Consider the following 18,436-nt stretch of genomic DNA (forward strand, 5'->3'; position numbering starts at 1 on the left):
CCACACCTCCCCCACCCCTACCCTATAAGGCACGGCCTGTGGTCAGATGCTCTTTCCCAGCCTCATGGAGTACCAACCCGGCCTGGTGCCAGCCAGAGAGATGAATAAACCTACCCTTACCTGAATACCACGTGCATGGTGTTGTTCTTACTCGGCAGCTTCTTTAAAAACCTAACATTTACTAATTTTATTTTTCAAAGCTATAATTTCCTGACAGTCTACTTAGATTAAATAACAGCCAGCTAGCTGGCTCTTTTCTGTTTGACCCCAAACAAATGATGACTTTGTTCATTCAAACAGCAAGAGATGAGGTAGATTTATTCTGATGGAGAAAATGAAGTAATAGAATTTGTACTCAGCTATCATCAGATGATTCATTTCAACTACAAAATGTCATTCAGTGCATTGTTTCAGAAGGAGTGGATTATAAGTTAAAAATGGCTTGCTTTGTATTGCATGATAAAATTAATCTAAAATGCTTTGTAATTTTTTAATTAATATAATTTTATCAATTTTAATATATATATTTTTAGGGATCACACAAAAATGTGAGTTAATTTTGAAGAGAAGTTTAAAGAAAGTAGAAAATTAACTTTGTAAAAATACATACATCTCCAAACTTGGATATGCACTAGCAACCCAGAAGACAAAACAGTTAATTATAGTGTGAATGAAGATCCAATTGTTAATTTCTGTGTGTTTCAGGCATTCCACATGAGCAACTTACCTGAAAAGCTTTTCAATTTATATGTCAGGGAAGTTAGTAATTACTTCAGCTCCCTACTGACTTTATTAGAGAAATGATAATCTTTGTATAGTTAGCTTATAATTATTTATCAAGTGAAGTTGGTATTTAATTTAGAAAAATATAAACCCTACAGTCTTAAAACAGCAACAACTGGGATCTATACTCATAAGAAGTGTGTGACACTGCTAATATATAGCATAGAGAACCCTAAGAAGAGGTTAGCTGGGTAAGTGGAGGTGGATTCAAAACCACTAAGCATCTTTCCTTACCTGGTCTACACATACCTGGTCACCAACCGAGAGGCTCACTTTTAAATAGTTCAAAAAGAACCTTGTAGTGCAGTTTCAAGGTATTTTGGCTTAAAAAAATTGAATTCAGGAGGGGGGCAGACAATTACAGAAATGAAGGGTGGGTGAATGCAGTCATAGCATATATGTAAAATATAATACATGAAATATGCATGTCAAAATGGAACTAGGAAAATCGAGATGGGTGGAACTCGGGGAGATGCTGAAAAACTATGATCAAGATGCATAGTAGTTGTAAACTGACAGGTTAACTGTGCAACTATTTAAAGGTAATAATGGAAAAGCTATATTCATAGAAAAGCACAGCCAATTACAATGGTGAGGTCACATCAGGCAAAGTCAAACTGAGTGTCATTCTTCATGGTAACTAACTGTGTGTCATGGAAGAAAAGAGAGAAACACTGCACAAGGGAAGGAGGCACCATAACTTCATGTGTATTATAACCCTCAGTTAAACTTGGGGCCAGAAAATAACCTTTTTGCTATAAAGAACAATCACTCTATTTTCCCTTACTTTAACTATGTTATAATGTAAAATGTAAAGTCAGCCTTTGTCCATTTTCAAGATAAGACAGGTGAACCTGATTGAAAGTTGCTCACACAGTAGCAGGTTACTGACGTGACAATCGTACAGTCCCTGCACTTGGAAGTTCCCTAAGTAAATGTAATAGGCAAATAGGACACTAGAAGGGGGTGGAGGGGTGTGTCTGTCTGTCTGTCTGTCTGTCTGTGTGTGTGTCTGTGTTTAAGAAACAGTAGGGGTAAAGTAGACAACAGTAAAATGAGTATGTGCCAGAAAGCACATACAGAGTCTTCCGACCAGGGGTGGAGACAGGGGTGGGGGTAGAGACAGGACCATCAATCAATCTCCAAAGGTACATATACTAAATTAATGTAAGCTAGGTGACTGACGCTAAGTAAGATTGTACAATCCATAGTGCTCAAATTAACAAGGAAGGGAGGGAGGAAGTGATCTGTACCTTAGGGAATATGTTGCTCCTGGCAATGGCTTGTGGGAGTGCCCGCTACCAGACAATCTTGCAAGACAATTGCAAGACAATCTTGCAACCTTGCAATCATCAAAACCCATAAAAGTCTCATTTCTTCTGTGTTTCTTGTCTCTAGTCCACTCTGTAAGCTTTGGATGGGTGATGTTTCTCACAATACTAAAATAAATCCTTGCTAAAATGTTTACCTCGTGAGACTCTCCTCTTTGCGAGACTCTCATTCTGAAATGCGTTTCATGAGTGGGTCTCAAGGATTTTGCATGGGCTGTGAAACTGTGGCAATCCTCTGCCATCCATTCCTGAGTGACAGTATCTGGTGTGTGTGACCACTTAATAAATGGCTGACTCTATAACCACACAGTAAAGCTCTATGAAAGAAAAAAATGCCTGGGTTAGCACACCACTGTGAGCACACAGTTGGCATTCAATTAATATTTGTTTAATTAGGTGGATAGGCAATTAAAATAATTAATGTCTGGCCTAGTCCAGTGAATGGGGAGCAGAGCCGTTTACAGCCGTGGGGATCTGGTGGGAGGAGTCACGGAGGGAGAGCAAGCCGGCAGACGCAGGAGGCCCCCTCAGACCCAGCAGGCAGCGGGAAGCAGGTCTGCCTTTTGTGATGCTGATCAGGAAAAGGTACACACCCCAAACTATTCCTCCAGCACTCTTTCTTTGCCCACAGGGAAGAACTGGAGTTCACAAACTCTCTGGTTACTAACCAGTGGTTGGTCTTTTGAATAAATTCGCATAGCACTGTCCTAAAGCTTCACAATCCCAGATCACCAAACCTGTTTCCTAATCATGTTACCCCAAACCCTAGCACCAAGCATCAAGCCTTCAGTGCAGACAAATAGACGCTATGTTCAAGGAAGCTGGCTAAGCTAAATTGGACATTTTTTTTTCCGGTGTGAAATGATTAAACAACAACAAAAAAAAGCGAAAACAGACCGAAAACAGACCGCAGCTGTGATCCTTGATCACATCCATTCAGTTTAGTCTTTGGGGAACTTGGAATCCATCAAGCATATAAAATAATAGCAACCAATTTCCAGACTATGCTTCATTTCAAACTGCTGATGCTATAGAAACATCAATGTTATTCTAAAAATAAGGAAAACTTCTTGCAATTGTTATTTCACACTTAAAATAACTTCCACCATAAGTATCTATCTCAAAAGCACTATCTTAGGCTGGATGTGTCACACACACACACACACCACACACACACACACACACACACACACACACACCACACACACACACCTAGAATGTCAGCACTGGGACACTGAGGCAGGAAGAGCCAGTTTAAAGTCAGCCTGGGTACACAGCAATACAAAGCCTACTGTTGTTTTATTTTTTTTTTTAACTTTGATGTTTTATTATGGACCACACGATGTGAAAGAATCCATAGCAGAACCCCTTGGTGTCTTTTGCAGTTGTCATTGCCCCCAGTACTGTAAAATCCTCTGTTCCCTAAATCAGAGTTCACCAACCTCAGCTCAGGTGGCATGACTCCACCAGAGGGGCATCAAATAAAAATCATGGGAGGGGATGCCCATTTACAGAGCAACATATTGGCTTCTGTCCACCCAAGCCTGGAGGACAAGACCTGGAGATGTGACAACGAAGAATGTTCCCAGAGAGCTGAGAAGCACCATTTAGACACACCTGAGCCTTGAAGCTCAGGCTTCTCAGATACCCTGCTAACCTGACACAGAGGTCCATTTACACAGAAAAAGAGATGCCACTGCATACACATGAATTAAAAAAAAATGGAGCACAGTTTCAGGCATGTTGACGGCTACAGTCAAGCTCATGTTCTAATGTCTATACAGGGGACTGCATGTACCTTTCCTGACCTCCCTTCAGTCTTTTAACAAGTACACTGACTTCTTAAGTGGTGTTCCCAAATTTTGGGAGTTCCCAAAGTTCTTGGCTTCAACTCAGGCAAATCTCTATGCTGCTCTTCCCCCTGGATGTGTTCTCCTGATTGCTCCCAGGCCATGCTGCCTCTCTGTCTTTCCTTCGACCACCTAAGCCTTGATAGGTTCCCAGACCCACTTGCAGATGCTCCCAAACTGTTCTAGAGCTGTACAAAGAAATCAGGGATTGCGGGCTGGGAAGGTGGCTCAATGGTAGAGCGCTTGCCTTACATGCATGAGGCCCTGGGTTCGATTCCTCAGCACCCCATAAGCAGAAAGAAAAATGCCAGAAGTGGCGCTGTGGCTCAAGTAGTAGAGTGCTAGCCTTGAGGTGAAGAGCTAAGGGACAGCGCCCAGGCCCGGAGTTCAGGCCCCACGACCGGAACCCCCCCCCCCGAAAAAAAAAGAAATCAGGGATTGCCAAATCAGAAAAGTAAATATCATTCTCCATTATTAAGACTTCTTGAATCCGGAAACAGATTGAGACATGACCTGTCTAATGGCATAAAATGCAGGCAGGAAAGGCTAGGATTACCTGGCCCTAGGTGCCCCAGTCCCTAAAGAGGGTAGGCTGTTTGGCTGGGGACTTGCAGTTCAGTCCCAGGAGGAAGATGAAAGTGTAACAACAGTGACTGATACTGAAGTCTTGAATGCATTCTGCTGGACCACTTACACCTTGCCTGTCTATCACCTCCAGCCACCCAGCTGTCAAGACAGTCTGCGGGTCCTACTTCACCTCTCTCTGTAACACTTGGCTCTAAGGTCAGGATGTTACCTAACAAACACGTGCCCTGCTCAGCTTCAAGGGAGGACAGGACATCACTGGGGCGGTAGAGTTATTTCGCACAGTGTCCCCCCTTCCCCCCCACAATGCATCTACTTCTCCCACGGCACCTTACGGCATCTTGCTACTCCAGAGCCTCCCTCCGAATGGTTGCCACACTATCCACAGGAAGTGTCACAAGTGCATACTGGACCATGATTCTTCCTTGCTCTGTTCTTAAATGGCTTTTCACTGCCTTCACCAGCCAGTGGGAACTCGTAAACCCACACCCAGGGCATTCTATGCGCTAAGCTCTGGCCCACATCTCCAGCTGCTCATGCCTTCTCACGGGGTCACATCTTCTAGCCACATGGCCCTTTCTGGTGGTTCTAGATCGCCTACCTTGTCCCACCTGCAGGCCTCTACAGGATCTCCTCCCTGTACTCGGAATGCTCTTCCTTACATTTCTCTTCATCCTTGAGAGTTTGACTTAAATATCAACTCCTCACACAAGTCTTTGCCGACTTCAAATGGCCTTTACCAAATTCTAATGTAAATTAGTACCTTTGGTTCTGTCTCGGGAATCATTTCTTCATAGGCTTGAGACACTTTATTAATAACATGGTCCTTTTGTGACTACCTAGCTTACTACCTGATAACAGTGGCTGAACCAATTTTTCTATCATCACAAACCCAGAAACAATATCAGTATCTGACACGTGGTAGTTGCTCAGTAAATATTGATCAGTAACAGCTATCATCGCCACAACTTAGAAACAACTGATGTGCCCTTTGTTAAGTACATCAACTGGCAATTTTTTTTTGGCTGGTTGTGGGGCTTGAACTCAGGGCCTAGGTCCTGTCCCTGAGCCTTTTTGTGCTCAAGGCTAGTGCTCTACCACTGGAGACACAATGCCACTTCCGGATTTTTCTGAGTGGTTTATTGGAGATAAGAGTCTCATAGCCTGTCCTGTCTGGGGCTGGCTTTGATCCACAAACCTCAGATCTCAGCCTCCTGAGTAGCTACGATTACTGGCAGGAGCTACCAGCACCCAGTTAATATTAAAATTTTATTCAGCACTAAAAACTGAACCATCAGTTTGCTGAAAGAGAAAATTTACATGCAGATTCTTAAGAGAAAAAATGAAGACATGCTATAAAGTCTGGTACTAGTCCCCTTTTTGTAGTTATAAAATATCTGAAACTGGTAGCTTATTGAAGAGGTTTAAATAGCTCACAATTCAGGAGGTTTTAAGATATTATGCTTGCTGCCGTGTGCCTGGTTGTAGAGAATGACTCATGCATCACGAAGATGGGAGCACACAGGAAGGGGAAGAGTTAACATACAGGACAAGAAGAAAGAGTTCTCTGGTCTAGAATTATCCCTGAACAGAAAGAACAGAGAAAATCTACTAATGTGAAAGGACTGGAGACCCTTGTAAGGACTGGAAATGACCCAGAAGTCAGGAAGTATTTCCAACCATAGGAGGCACAGCAGCAAGACCCATGGGAAGAGCTGGGAATCCATCTCTTTTTCCTCTAGGGACTTCTCCTACCATAAGTAGTTGATAGAATTCTAACCTAAATCCAACACTGGAGACCTAGATGGAGCACATGAGCGAGTTTTGAAACCTGGCTCCCACCAACTAAGAAACAGGAGGCTGTGAGGCCCGCTTCACCTCGGACCATCACCAACTCCCCCGGGAGCGCCGCCACCACCGTACTGCAGAGTAGGGCCCCTGCAATGAAGTTGTGGGTGTGTAGTGATCGGCTAGGGAAAAAACAAATGGGAGTTTGGGAGGTGGCCTTTGCACCCTGAGCTCAAAGTACTAGCAGAAATAAGTCCCGGTGCCTCTCAGTTCATTTAGCTGTGTTTACTAAGCTCTTACTCTGTGCAAAGCAACAGTATCTAGAAAGGAGGTTGAGGAAGAAGTTAGAGAAATGTCATGTGACTCCTGCAGATGAGAGTGAGCGGCTAGCTCAGGTGTCCTGTTCTCCTTGTTGTTTAGGAAATCTGAAATCTCCTTCTTGGAGCTACCCCTTGAGACTTTGTTGCCAAGAAGCTGGAGACTCCCATGTGGCAAGAACAACACATCCCTATCCATGCTGCTGCCATAGGAGCCAGCTTCACCGAAAAGGTGATCACTTCAAACAACTGCCAGCTGGTAAGTACTCATCATGCCAAGATCTCCAGTAGCTCTGTCAAGAGACAAGATGGAGATATCACTGTGTGTCAAGCCCAACAGGCACTGACTTGGATGACAAGTCCCCAGGACGGGGCTTGGAGTGCTGGGCGCCACTGCACCCAGCAGATGCTCCGTCTGCAGCCCACGGCCAGTGGGATGGGCAGAACAGTTTGCAGCAGTGGTGAAATAGAAATCACTTGAAATCTTATTCCTTTTTCCAATGTAAACCTATACTGGACTAAAGTATTTGCATTAACTTTGTTCTTTCCAGCTTTCACTACATTCAAATCTATGTGTTTTCTGTTAATTTCTAGAAAGTGAAGCAGGTTGAAGTTGCTCAGCCAAGTGGCACCTGCCTCTGGTCTCCTTGGCCTCCTCCTTTGTCCTCACACCGACTCTGGACTCCTGTGGCCCATGCTTCTCCCTGGTCTCGTGTTCGCGGCCCTGTCCTTAGGTCTGACCTCGGGTAAGCCCTGCCTCCCCACCTCCGGGCAGGCAACCTTTCGTCTAAGTTGTCTAGAGTGTCTGGCGAATCCTCCGTGATCCTGGGACTTCTCTGCTGTCACCACTGTGGAGAGGCAGTCGAGGCCCCAAGCCCCAGGGCCCAGCCCCTCGGCGACCCCGCCCATGCCTGGAGCCAAGCCCTCCGGACTTGCACCCGCCAAGGTCCTCAGCCAGCCTCGCAGTCCCGAAAGGCCGGGCGGCCACCCGCCTCCCCTGACCGCCGCCGACGGACGGGACGCCGGCTCCTCGGCCTAACGTCTCCAGGTCGCCCCCCGCGTGTCCCGCGCGCCCAGCCCGAGCCTCGGCCCGCAGCACTCGCGCCCACCCGTCTCCGGCGGGCACGGAGCTCCTCTGCTGCGGTCCCTAAGCAGCCAGAAGGCCCGGGCCGCTGCCCGCGTGTGCGGCCTGCCGGGCGGCGGCGGGGCCCGGACAGGTGAGCGCCAGCGCCCGCCGCACTCGCTCCGTCCTGCCCCGGACTTGGGACACACAGCGGCCGGCTGAGGGCGCGGGGGGCGAAGCCGGGTCCCCACCTGTGGGCTCCCGGCTCCGGACTTCTCCGTCCGTCCGCGCGGGACCCACCATGCGCACGGCGGCCCGACCCCGAGCTTCCCGGGACGGGGCCGGCCGGGGGGGGGGGGGCGGCGAGGGGCAAAGGAGGTCGTCCCGAATGCGGCCCGGGCTGCGGGCCGGCCGGGCCCCGCGGGGCCCCGCGCCACGCCGCCCGCGGTCCCCGGGCGCCGCGCTGGACCAGCGCCGGCCGCCGGCGGGGCCGGGGCCGCGGCCGCTACTCACCCGGAGGGTTGACGGCCGCCGGCGTTGCCATCTTGCGGGCGCGGACCGGCGCCCCGGGGCGCGGCGGAGCCCGGCGCGCGGTCCCGCCGCCCGGCGCAGGCCCAGCGCGGCGGCCGCGGCCGCGCACACAAAGGAGGGCGCGGGCGGGCGGCGCCTCCGCGGTCCCCGCCGCTCCCCGCCGCTCCCGGGCGCCCCCCGCCCTCCCGCCCCGCCCCGGCCCGGCCGCCTCCGGCTCGGCCTTTGTCGCGCGGCGGGGGCCGGCCCGCCGCTCCCGGGTCCGAGCCGTAGCACCGCGAGACTTGGCGCCGCGGCCGCGGGGACCCCCCCCCCCCTTCCCGCTCCGACCCGACCGGGCGCCGGAGGCCGGCGGGCCGCGGGCGGGAAGCGGGCGGGCGCCCCCGGAGCCTGCGCAGGTGCTCCCCGGACACACCCCCTCCGCGCGGACGAGCGCCCCGGCGCCGCACCGCTGGCGGGACGCTGCGCGGGGCCGGGCGGCCCGGAGCCCTCCCGGTCCGGAGAGAGGCCGGGAACAAAGGCGCCCGGGCCGCCCACTTAGCACGCGGCGGCCGCGCCGCCGTCCGGGCCGGGACCGGGCGGCCGCCCCCCTCGCCTCGGCCCGCGTCTTTCGCCCGAGGTCCCGGCGAGCCGGCTCCGGACAGCTCGGGCGGCTCCGGCCCGCGCACTGAGGACTTGGAGGAGTTCCCCGCCCCGCCCCGGCCCGTGCGGGAGCCAGGCTTCCGGGAGGCCTCCCGCGCGGGTGCGTGAGACCCGAGGGGAGCGGGCGCGGCGGCCGCACGGGCGCTTCTGCCGGTGCCACCTTGTCCTCGGTCTTCCCAGGGCGAAGGGGGCGCGTGCGAAGGAGCGGCCCGGCCGTGCTCGGCGCCGTCCTCCCGGAGCGCCCGGGGCTGTGGGCGACCCGAGCGCGGCTCTGTGCCCCGCGGGAGGCCGGGCGGGCGCGGCCCCCGCTGGGACGGGCGGGTCCGCCGGCCGCCGCCACCGCTAACCAAGGGGTCCAGAGGCCAGCGTGGTCCCAAAGTGGAGACCGGACGTGGAACGCGTGGACGAGGCGGGACACGCGGAGGACAGAGAGCGCCGCGCATCGGCCGCAGGCCGGGCCGGGCCGCCCGGGCCAGGCCGGCCACCTCTCACCGGAACCGCGTCCACGGGCCACGCTTTCCGCAGGTTCAAGACCAAGGGCGGCTCAGCCTCCCTCCGACACTTCTCGAGGGCAGCGCGCAGAGCACCCCGTGCACCGATTGCGCCGACTCCATGGAAGGCTTCCCAACGTGAGTGCAAGGCCTGTCACCGGGCGGGGACCGTCACCGGCGGGGGACGGTCAGCAGGCAGGGGACGGTCAGCAGACAGGGGACGGTCAGCAGACAGGGACAGTCAGCAGACAGGGACGGTCACCAGACAGGGGACGGTCACCAGACAGGGGACGGTCAGCAGACAGGGGACGGTCACCAGACAGGGGACGGTCAGCAGACAGGGACGGTCAGCAGACAGGGACGGTCACCAGACAGGGGACGGTCAGCAGACAGGGACGGTCAGCAGACAGGGGACGGTCAGCAGACAGGGACGGTCACCAGACAGGGGACGGTCAGCAGACAGGGACGGTCACCAGACAGGGACGGTCAGCAGACAGGGGACGGTCAGCAGACAGGGACGGTCACCAGACAGGGACGGTCACCAGACAGGGGACGGTCAGCAGACAGGGACGGTCACCAGACAGGGGACGGTCACCAGACAGGGGACGGTCAGCAGACAGGGACAGTCACCAGACAGGGATGGTCAGCAGACAGGGGATGGTCAGCAGACAGGGGACGGTCAGCAGACAGGGGACGGTCAGCAGGCAGGGGACGGTCAGCAGGCAGGGGACGGTCAGCAGACAGGGGACGGTCACCAGACAGGGGACGGTCAGCAGGCAGGGACGGTCAGCAGACAGGGGATGTTCACCAGACAGGGGACGGTCAGCAGACAGAGGACGGTCAGCAGACAGGGACGGTCAGCAGACAGGGGACGGTCACCAGACAGGGACGGTCAGCAGACAGGGGACGGTCACCAGACAGGGACGGTCAGCAGACAGGGGACGGTCACCAGACAGGGACGGTCAGCAGACAGGGGACGGTCACCAGACAGGGACGGTCAGCAGACAGGGGACGGTCAGCAGGCAGAGACGGTCACCAGACAGGGACGGTCAGCAGACAGGGACGGTCAGCAGACAGGGGACGGTCACCAGACAGGGACGGTCAGCAGACAGGGACGGTCAGCAGACAGGGGACGGTCAGCAGACAGGGACGGTCAGCAGACAGGGACGGTCAGCAGACAGGGGACGGTCAGCAGACAGGGACGGTCAGCAGACAGGGACGGTCAGCAGACAGGGGACAGTCAGCAGACAGGGACGGTCAGCAGACAGGGGACGGTCACCAGACAGGGGACGGTCACCAGACAGGGACGGTCAGCAGGCAGGGACGGTCAGCAGACAGGGACGGTCAGCAGACAGGGGACGGTCACCAGACAGGGACGGTCAGCAGACAGGGGACGGTCAGCAGACAGGGGACGGTCAGCAGGCAGGGGACGGTCAGCAGACAGGGGATGTTCACCAGACAGAGACGGTCAGCAGACAGGGGACGGTCAGCAGACAGGGGACGGTCAGCAGACAGGGGACGGTCAGCAGACAGGGACGGTCAGCAGGCAGGGGATGGTCAGCAGACAGGGAATGGTCAGCAGACAGGGGACGGTCACCAGACAGGGACGGTCAGCAGACAGGGGACGGTCACCAGACAGGGGACGTTCACCAGACAGGGACGGTCAGCAGACAGGGGACGGTCAGCAGACAGGGGATGGTCAGCAGACAGGGGACGGTCACCAGACAGGGACGGTCACCAGACAGGGGATGTTCACCAGACAGGGACGGTCAGCAGACAGGGGATGGTCAGCGGACAGGGGACGGTCAGCAGACAGGGGACGGTCACCAGACAGGGACGGTCACCAGACAGGGGATGTTCACCAGACAGAGGACGGTCACCAGACAGGAACAGTCACCAGACAGGGGATGTTCACCAGACAGGGACGGTCAGCAGGCAGGGGACGGTCAGCAGGCAGGGGACGGTCAGCAGGCAGGGACGGTCAGCAGACAGGGGACGGTCAGCAGGCAGGTGACGGTCAGCAGGTGAGGATGGTCAGCAGACAGAGGACGGTCACCAGACAGGGATGGTCAGCAGGCCAGCGACGGTCAGCAGGTGAGGATGGTCAGCAGGTGAGGATGGTCAGCAGACAGGGGACGGTCACCAGACAGGGGACGGTCACCAGACAGGGATGGTCAGCAGACAGGGGACGGTCACCAGACAGGGGACGGTCAGCTGCAGGGGATGGTCAGCAGACAGGGGACGGTCACCAGGTGAGGATGGTCAGCAGGCAGGGAATGGTCAGCAGACAGAGGACGGTCAGCAGACAGGGGACGGTCAGCAGACAGGGGACGGTCAGCAGGCAGGGGATGGTCAGCAGACAGGGGATGGTCAGCTGCAGGGGATGGTCAGCAGACAGGGGATGGTCAGCATGTTAGGACGGTCAGCAGGTGAGGACGGTCAGCAAGTGAGGATGGTCAGCAGGTGAGGATGGTCAGCAGGTGAGGGATGGTCAGCAGGTGAGGGACGGTCACCAGGTGAGGATGGTCAGCAGGTGAGGAACGGTCAGCAGGTGAGGGACGGTCAGCAGGTGAGAGTGGTCAGCAGGTGAGGATGGTCAGCAGGTGAGGATGGTCAGCAGGTGAGGGACGGTCAGCAGGTGAGGATGGTCAGCAGGTGAGGGACGGTCAGCAGGTGAGGATGGTCAGCAGGTGAGGGATGGTCAGCAGGCAGGGATGGTCAGCAGGTGAGGATGGTCAGCAGGTGAGGATGGTCAGCAGGTGAGGGATGGTCAGCAGGTGAGGATGGTCAGCAGGTGAGGATGGTCAGCAGGTGAGGGATGGTCAGCAGGCAGGGATGGTCAGCAGGTGAGGATGGTCAGCAGGCAGGGATAGTCAGCAGGTGAGGGACGGTCAGCAGGTGAGGATGGTCAGCAGGTGAGGGACGGTCAGCAGTGCAGATGAGGGTTTGCAAAGCTCCCTTTTAAAAAGCAGGGAATCTTCACTTAGGGTTCTTGGCTTTGATGGCATAATTTCTGGAGAAGCCTCAATGGGAAGAAAACCTGGCAGAGCTTTGTAGAATAAGTAAACAAGCAGACAGACAAGCAGACAAGCTGAAGGGCACAGGCACACTCTACCAGGGTGGGTCTTCTCAGAGGGAGACACACACAATGGGCTCTTTGACATCTGGATATTTATATGATAAAGGGGGTCTGACTTAAAGTCAAGCAGACGGGCGTTTATCTTTGTTTTAATTACTCTTGGTGTTGCTCTGCTACCACTTTGGCTCAGGATCTCTGAGACCAACCTGCACTTTAAATAAATAACCAGTATGTTTGGGCATCCCTTTTAGGAAAGAATGCTTTCTGCCATGTATTTTAAAACTGGTGTTTATCCTGGAGATAGAATGTGTCCTGCCATAGTGTTCGTCCTTTGAGGTAAGCACTTTGTTCCAGGAGTTGTTTTTTTTTTGTTTTTTTTTTTTTTTTGGGGGTCCGGTCATGGGGCCTGAACTCTGGGCTTGGGCACTGTCCCTCAGCTCTTCAGCTCAAAGCTAGTGCTCTACCACTTGAGCCACAGCGCCACTTCCGGCTTTTTTCTTTTTGCTTATGTGGTGCTGAGGAATCGAACCCAGGGCCTCAGGCATGCAAGGCAAGCGCTTTAACCACTGAGCCACCTTCCCAGCCCTGTTCCAGGAGTTTTGAAGGAATCCAAGGGTTAAAACTAAGACGATAGTGCTATATACTTTCTAAATTCTTTTTCTTTTCTTTTTTCTTTTTGTCAGTCCTGGAACTTTAACTCTGGGCTTGGGTGCTGTCTCTTAGCTCTTTAGCCCAAGGCGTTTGTGTGCTCTACTGCTTGAGCCACAGCACCACTTCCAGTTTTCTAGTGGTTTATTGGAGATGAGTCTCACTGACTTTCCTGCCCAGGCTGGCTTTGAACCCTGATCCTCAGATCTCAGCCTCCTGAGTAGCTAGGATTACAGGCGTGGGCCACCGGCACCGGGCTGCTTTCTAAATTCTTAGATGCCGTTTACCTTACTTTCCCTAGTGTATCCTGTTGAATTTTCCCCTAAAATGACTTTGGTCCCTTAATCTTAAGGGAAGTTGATGGGTGAGGAGGATCAGTCTCCTATATTTGCTTTAAACTGAGTTTTTAAATTCCTGCCATTTGCCATACCTCATTTTTCCTAGTCTATCCTGCTTCAGTGTTTCTGCTGCCCAGAGGCCCTTCTTGGAGTTCATTCATATCCACAGCATCCAACATTAATTTTCCTCCCTTTTCATTCTACAGGTTTGTACATCTCTAAGAAGCAAGCAAGTTTCCCCTCGTACTTACTTATCAATTTATCAACTATTTCAGCCACTACCTGTATTCATTCTATCTCCAAATACATTTTAATGTTCTTACTAAAAAATAACATTATTGAACATGACTATCACATGACAGATATTTAGGCCTGCATGTCTGCTGATGAGTTGTATTGTCTGTCCACTTTTCTGATTGTTACTCCATACATATCTTTGGTCTATCATATAGATAACTGCTAGAAATTGGGACAGTTTCTATAGTCTGGCATCTGTCCATTGTTGAGATTTGGGGTAAAGAATAAGATGTTGGAAGTCCACAAGGAAGAAGATATTTTGTCTTAACCCAGTCACTAAACCTCAGCGTTACAAAGGAACTGTGTTGATGCCCAATTCAGAGTTCCCAAGCTCTAAGTGAGGAAGTGACCTTCTCAAGGTCATGCAGCTCAAAGGCCACAAGAGACTTAGTTAAGCGTCATCGTGGGGATGGGTGGGAAGTGTTGAGGAAGGAGCAGAGGGATGGGTCTTCTGGGCCTTCACTCACTCTGTTTCTCAGTACTCAATATGTTAAATGCCCAGAAACATTGATTGTGGATAAATGTCCCCCTTCCTAAGTAAAAATCTGAAATGGATCAGTTAGTCATTGTTGAATACAGAATGGCATTTACACAACACAGTGCTCTTATGCTAATTATGAGAGTTGGCAGACTGTAACCAGTTAACAGGCTTAGGAATTTCACTCAACCTTTAAACAACCTAGAACTTTTAAATGCCAAAGGAAGCTGTTAATTTTGAAGGTGAGGTTTGCATTAAAAAAAAAAATTGACACAGCCAGATGTTGGTGGCTCCCACCTGTCATCCTAGCTAATCAGGAATCTGAGATTGGAGGATTGCTGTTCAAAGCCAGCCGGGGCAGGAAAGTCCACCAGACTCCTATCTCCAGATAGCCACCAAAAACCAGAAGTGGCGCCGTAGCTCAAGTGGTAGAGTGCTATTCTTGAGCTGAAGAGCACAGGGACAGTGCCCAGGCCCAGAGTTCAAGCTCCATGACTGACAAAAACAAAACTAAAACATTGACACATGCATGGAGATTTAGTACAGGGTGAGTGCAAGGTCCCTAGAACTGGCCCAGGGTTGATTCTCTGTTTTCGAGACAGAGTCTCTCTATGTAGCCTAAGCTGGCCTCGATTCTTTGGTGCATGTTGCCTCTGTGCATCAAGTGCTGAGACAAAAGGCTTGTGATTATTTTGATGATCTTTCTAGTAAGATCAAGAATGTTTAGCATGGAGACCTGCAGAACAGCAAGACATTCTTGTGAGAAATGCCACATCATCCATACTCTATATTGTTTGTATGTGTGTCTTCTTGTGCACTGTGGATTGAACACAGGGCCCAAGGAAAGCTAAGCAAGCACAGTATCACTGAGCTATATCTGTAAGCCAGTCATCCTCACCTAATGGTCTGAGTTGAAAAAGGATTCTGAGCAACTGTGAATGCCATCCAGTTTTAATAAAGAGGTCACTAGCGTATCCATTGGAACGTGTAAGTAAATCTAAAAGAACTCTGTCAATACTATGAAATTAAAATTTTAAGTATTAAAGAAGTATCTTGTGATAGTTAATTTGTAAATCAAAATGTTGACTCTGTCTTTTAAGAAATATGTAAGGCTGGGAAGGTGGCTCGGTGGTAAAGTGCTTGCCTTGCATGCACGAGGCCCTGAGTTCAATTCCTTAGCACCACCTAAACAGAAAAAGCTGAAATTGGTGCTGTGGCTCAAGTGGTAGAGTGCTAACCTTGAGCTGAAGAGCTGAGGGACAGTGCCCAGGCCCAGAGTTCAGGCCCCACAACCGGAAAAAAAAAAAGTCAACATACAAAGTAAATGTCTGAGCCAGGTGCTGGTGGCTCACGCCTGTAATCCTGGCTACGCAGGAGGCTGAGATATGAGGATCACAGTTCAAAGTCAGCCCCAGCAGGAAAGTCTGTGAGACTCTTATCTCCAGTTAACCACCAGAAAACCAGAATTGGTGCTGTGCCTCAAGTGGTAGAGCACTAGCCTTGAGCTGAAGAGCACAGGGACAGCACCCAGGCCCAGAGTTCAAGCCCCATGAGTGACAAAATAAAAAAAAGTACTCTTTACCTGACTTATGAAATTGTAACCCCTCTGTACATCGCCTTTGTAACAACAATAAAGAAATTAATAAAGCATTCATCAAAGCCGTAACACTGTAGTGAGGTTTGCAAATGAACACAGCAAAAATCCTGGTAGACAATGTGTAGGCTCTGTCCTTTTATTTTGCACCAGGATGTCTATAAATTTATCATTATCAGTCTTTATTATCAAATACCTGAGCCAAACTGCCTGCATAAGGCCTTTTTCTTAATAGAAACATTGATATGGCTGCAGAATAAAGTTAGGTGACAAGAATTAACTAAGACAAGCAGATCTGAGCAACAAAAGTCTGGTGTATCTTGTGTTTATTTTCTGACCACATGGAGCTTGATAACTAAAACACAGAATACTTGAAAGACAGATACCAGAGCAATTACTTGTGATATCACACAAACCTGCATACTTGCTGCATACCTGCAGCGTGACCCTAAGCATTTTGCTGAACCTAAGCTTCAGTGACCTATGAAAAAAATGGGAATAATGACACCAACTTCATAGCACTACGCTAGAAATCACCTGAGGTGATAGAAGCTATACGGTGTCTGCCACAGCACACACTGCACACCCGATGTTAATTAGCCAGGAAAAGAAGGGGACAGTCAGTGTCTGGGACAGTGAAACTTTCCATCGGGTTTAATTATTTCCCATTTCTTCCACTAACTTCCCTCCCTACTATACCTAAATCACGTATTTCCTTCAACCTTCCACAGCACTTAATTTTATTATTCTCTCACTATCAATTCTGTTTCCCTGTTTCCATGGCTATCTGAAATTTGAGCTACTTCTTATACTAAACAGTAATTTTCTGGATAACAAAAGCTCAGATCTGAGGCCTGGGTTGGACTGAACTGGAGACCATCCTGTTCAGTGAGTAAGCCAAGCTCCAAAAGCCAAATGTCACATTTTGGCTTTTATGTAGAATCTAAACCTAATATGATGATCATGAGAAAACATGAGTGTAAAATAAGGACTTGGTGGGTGAGTCAGCAGGAGGGAGGAGGAGGTAAAGAAGAGGGTGCTGTGCAAATAACACGATCAAAGTTCATGGGGACTCAGAGCATAGGGTGATTTGCTTAAAAAACATACTGTCTGTATCTATGTGACTATCTGCAAGAAACTTTTGTACAATTACTTGATTGATTCAAGGAGGAAGCTTATTGTTTGGATGCTGGAGTGGAGCTAAACAAGATATTGGTAAACTTAACATTTCTCCTTTTTAATTGCGGTGATGTTCACAAAGACAAGCCTAAGACCCAAACCTGAGGCGCACAAGGGAAGAAAACAAGCCTTATCTTCTGTGTCATAAATAAAGGCTATGAAACTGTGATTACAGTTTTTGAGTTAGAATTTGTGAAAATGCTTTTGCTTCTGGGTTTCATGGCTGTCCAGTGAACAGAATGAATGCATTTATAGGACACACAAAAGGCAGTTTCAGAGCTAGGGAAGGATGAAAGACATATTTCTTGTATTATTTGCTCACATCCCAAATGAACAGGGTTTGTCCCTACCACCATAGGCAGTTCCTTACATGGCCACCTGTGGCCAATGTGAACAACTGCACCAGGGCATGCCTCTCTGTTTAGAACTCCATTGTGAGAGCAGAGTGAAGTCTCTCCAGGGCATCATCCCTGTGTGCATTTCTGCAACCCAATTTCCCCCTTTTAGGGGAATAATAATAGTGGGTTAGGGATGACCCTAACAACAGGAACTGAAGTTGTTCACCTGCCAAGAGCCCATTTCCATATAAGGTCACATTCATAGGTACCGGATGATGAGAGTGTCCATGTATGAACTTTGGGAACACAACCCATTACAAGGTTCCTGTTTCTGCCGGCAGCCTCTACCTCCCTATTGACCTCATGGCTCCTCTGGAGACCCATCTCCTTCCTGGCACCCAGCAGATCACTGCTGGGCCTGGGCTGACACTGTGGTAATTCAGTGAGAGCTGGGACAAGACTGCTCTGGGACTCGGGGCACTAAAGTTTAGAGCATGCCCACACAGAGGCCAGTCTGTCTCTGGCACAGAGACATTGGGACACTTCCTCAGGGCTTCAAGTTTTCCTGTGTCCTGGGCAGAAGTAGTTGCAGCTACAGGGTAGTAGGAGGAGCGGAACACTTCAGGGGTGGGGCAGAAGGGAGGGTCAAGAGCACAGAAGTGAGCAGTCCAGGGACAGGGCTTGTGGGGAGCAGAACATGAGAGAGGGGTGGGGCAAGAATGAGGAAGTGAGTGGCCCGGGGGTGGGGCTTGTGGGGGGCAAAGCTTGAAAGGGGGGCTGGGAAGTGGGCTCAGTGGTAGAGTGCTTGCCTCACACGTATGAGGCCCTGGGTTCGATTCCTCAGCACCACATAATCAGAAAAAGCCAGAAATGGCACTGTGGCTCAAGTGGTAGGGGTGCGAGTCTTCACCTGAAGAGCTGAGGGACAGCACCCAGGCCCAGTGTTCAGGCCCCACGACTGACCAAAAAAAAAAAAGCTTGAGAGGGTTGGGGCAAGAGCGCAAAAGAGAGCAATTTAGTGGCAGGGCTTGTGTAGGGACAGAGCACCAGAAGGGAGGAGCAAGGGCGTGGAAATGAGTGGTCCAGGGGCGGTGCTTGTGGGTGGCC

General features: G+C 51.2%; 1 protein-coding gene and 2 long non-coding RNA genes across 5 annotated transcripts in view; 2 read left to right on the forward strand and 1 right to left on the reverse strand.

The window, feature by feature from the left end:
• Arnt2 (aryl hydrocarbon receptor nuclear translocator 2) overlaps positions 1-8,320 on the reverse strand; it is an 83,625-nt gene extending 75,305 nt beyond the window's left edge. For both annotated transcript variants that reach the window (XM_070011511.1, XM_070011508.1), the window contains exon 1: positions 8,231-8,320. In XM_070011511.1, coding sequence (XP_069867612.1) covers positions 8,231-8,261 — 31 coding nt within the window. In that variant the 5' untranslated portion in view covers positions 8,262-8,320. The remainder of the gene's footprint in view (positions 1-8,230) is intronic.
• LOC138819921 (uncharacterized) lies at positions 6,157-7,370 on the forward strand. The gene is made up of 3 exons (XR_011369694.1): positions 6,157-6,478; positions 6,758-6,913; positions 7,249-7,370. It is a non-coding gene; the product is annotated as an uncharacterized lncRNA (long non-coding RNA).
• LOC138819920 (uncharacterized) lies at positions 7,484-17,160 on the forward strand. 2 transcript variants are annotated; one of them, XR_011369693.1, is made up of 4 exons: positions 7,484-7,871; positions 9,413-9,516; positions 12,709-12,793; positions 13,650-17,160. It is a non-coding gene; the product is annotated as an uncharacterized lncRNA (long non-coding RNA). The 2 variants fall into 2 exon arrangements; XR_011369692.1 differs by lacking the exon at positions 7,484-7,871 and having other exon boundaries at positions 8,561-9,516.
• Positions 17,161-18,436: the final 1,276 nt, after the last annotated feature.

This window comes from Dipodomys merriami, unplaced genomic scaffold, assembly GCF_024711535.1.
Source record: "Dipodomys merriami isolate MVZ:Mamm:240054 unplaced genomic scaffold, mDipMer1.0.p SCAF_823, whole genome shotgun sequence".
Taxonomy (NCBI): domain Eukaryota; kingdom Metazoa; phylum Chordata; class Mammalia; order Rodentia; family Heteromyidae; genus Dipodomys; species Dipodomys merriami.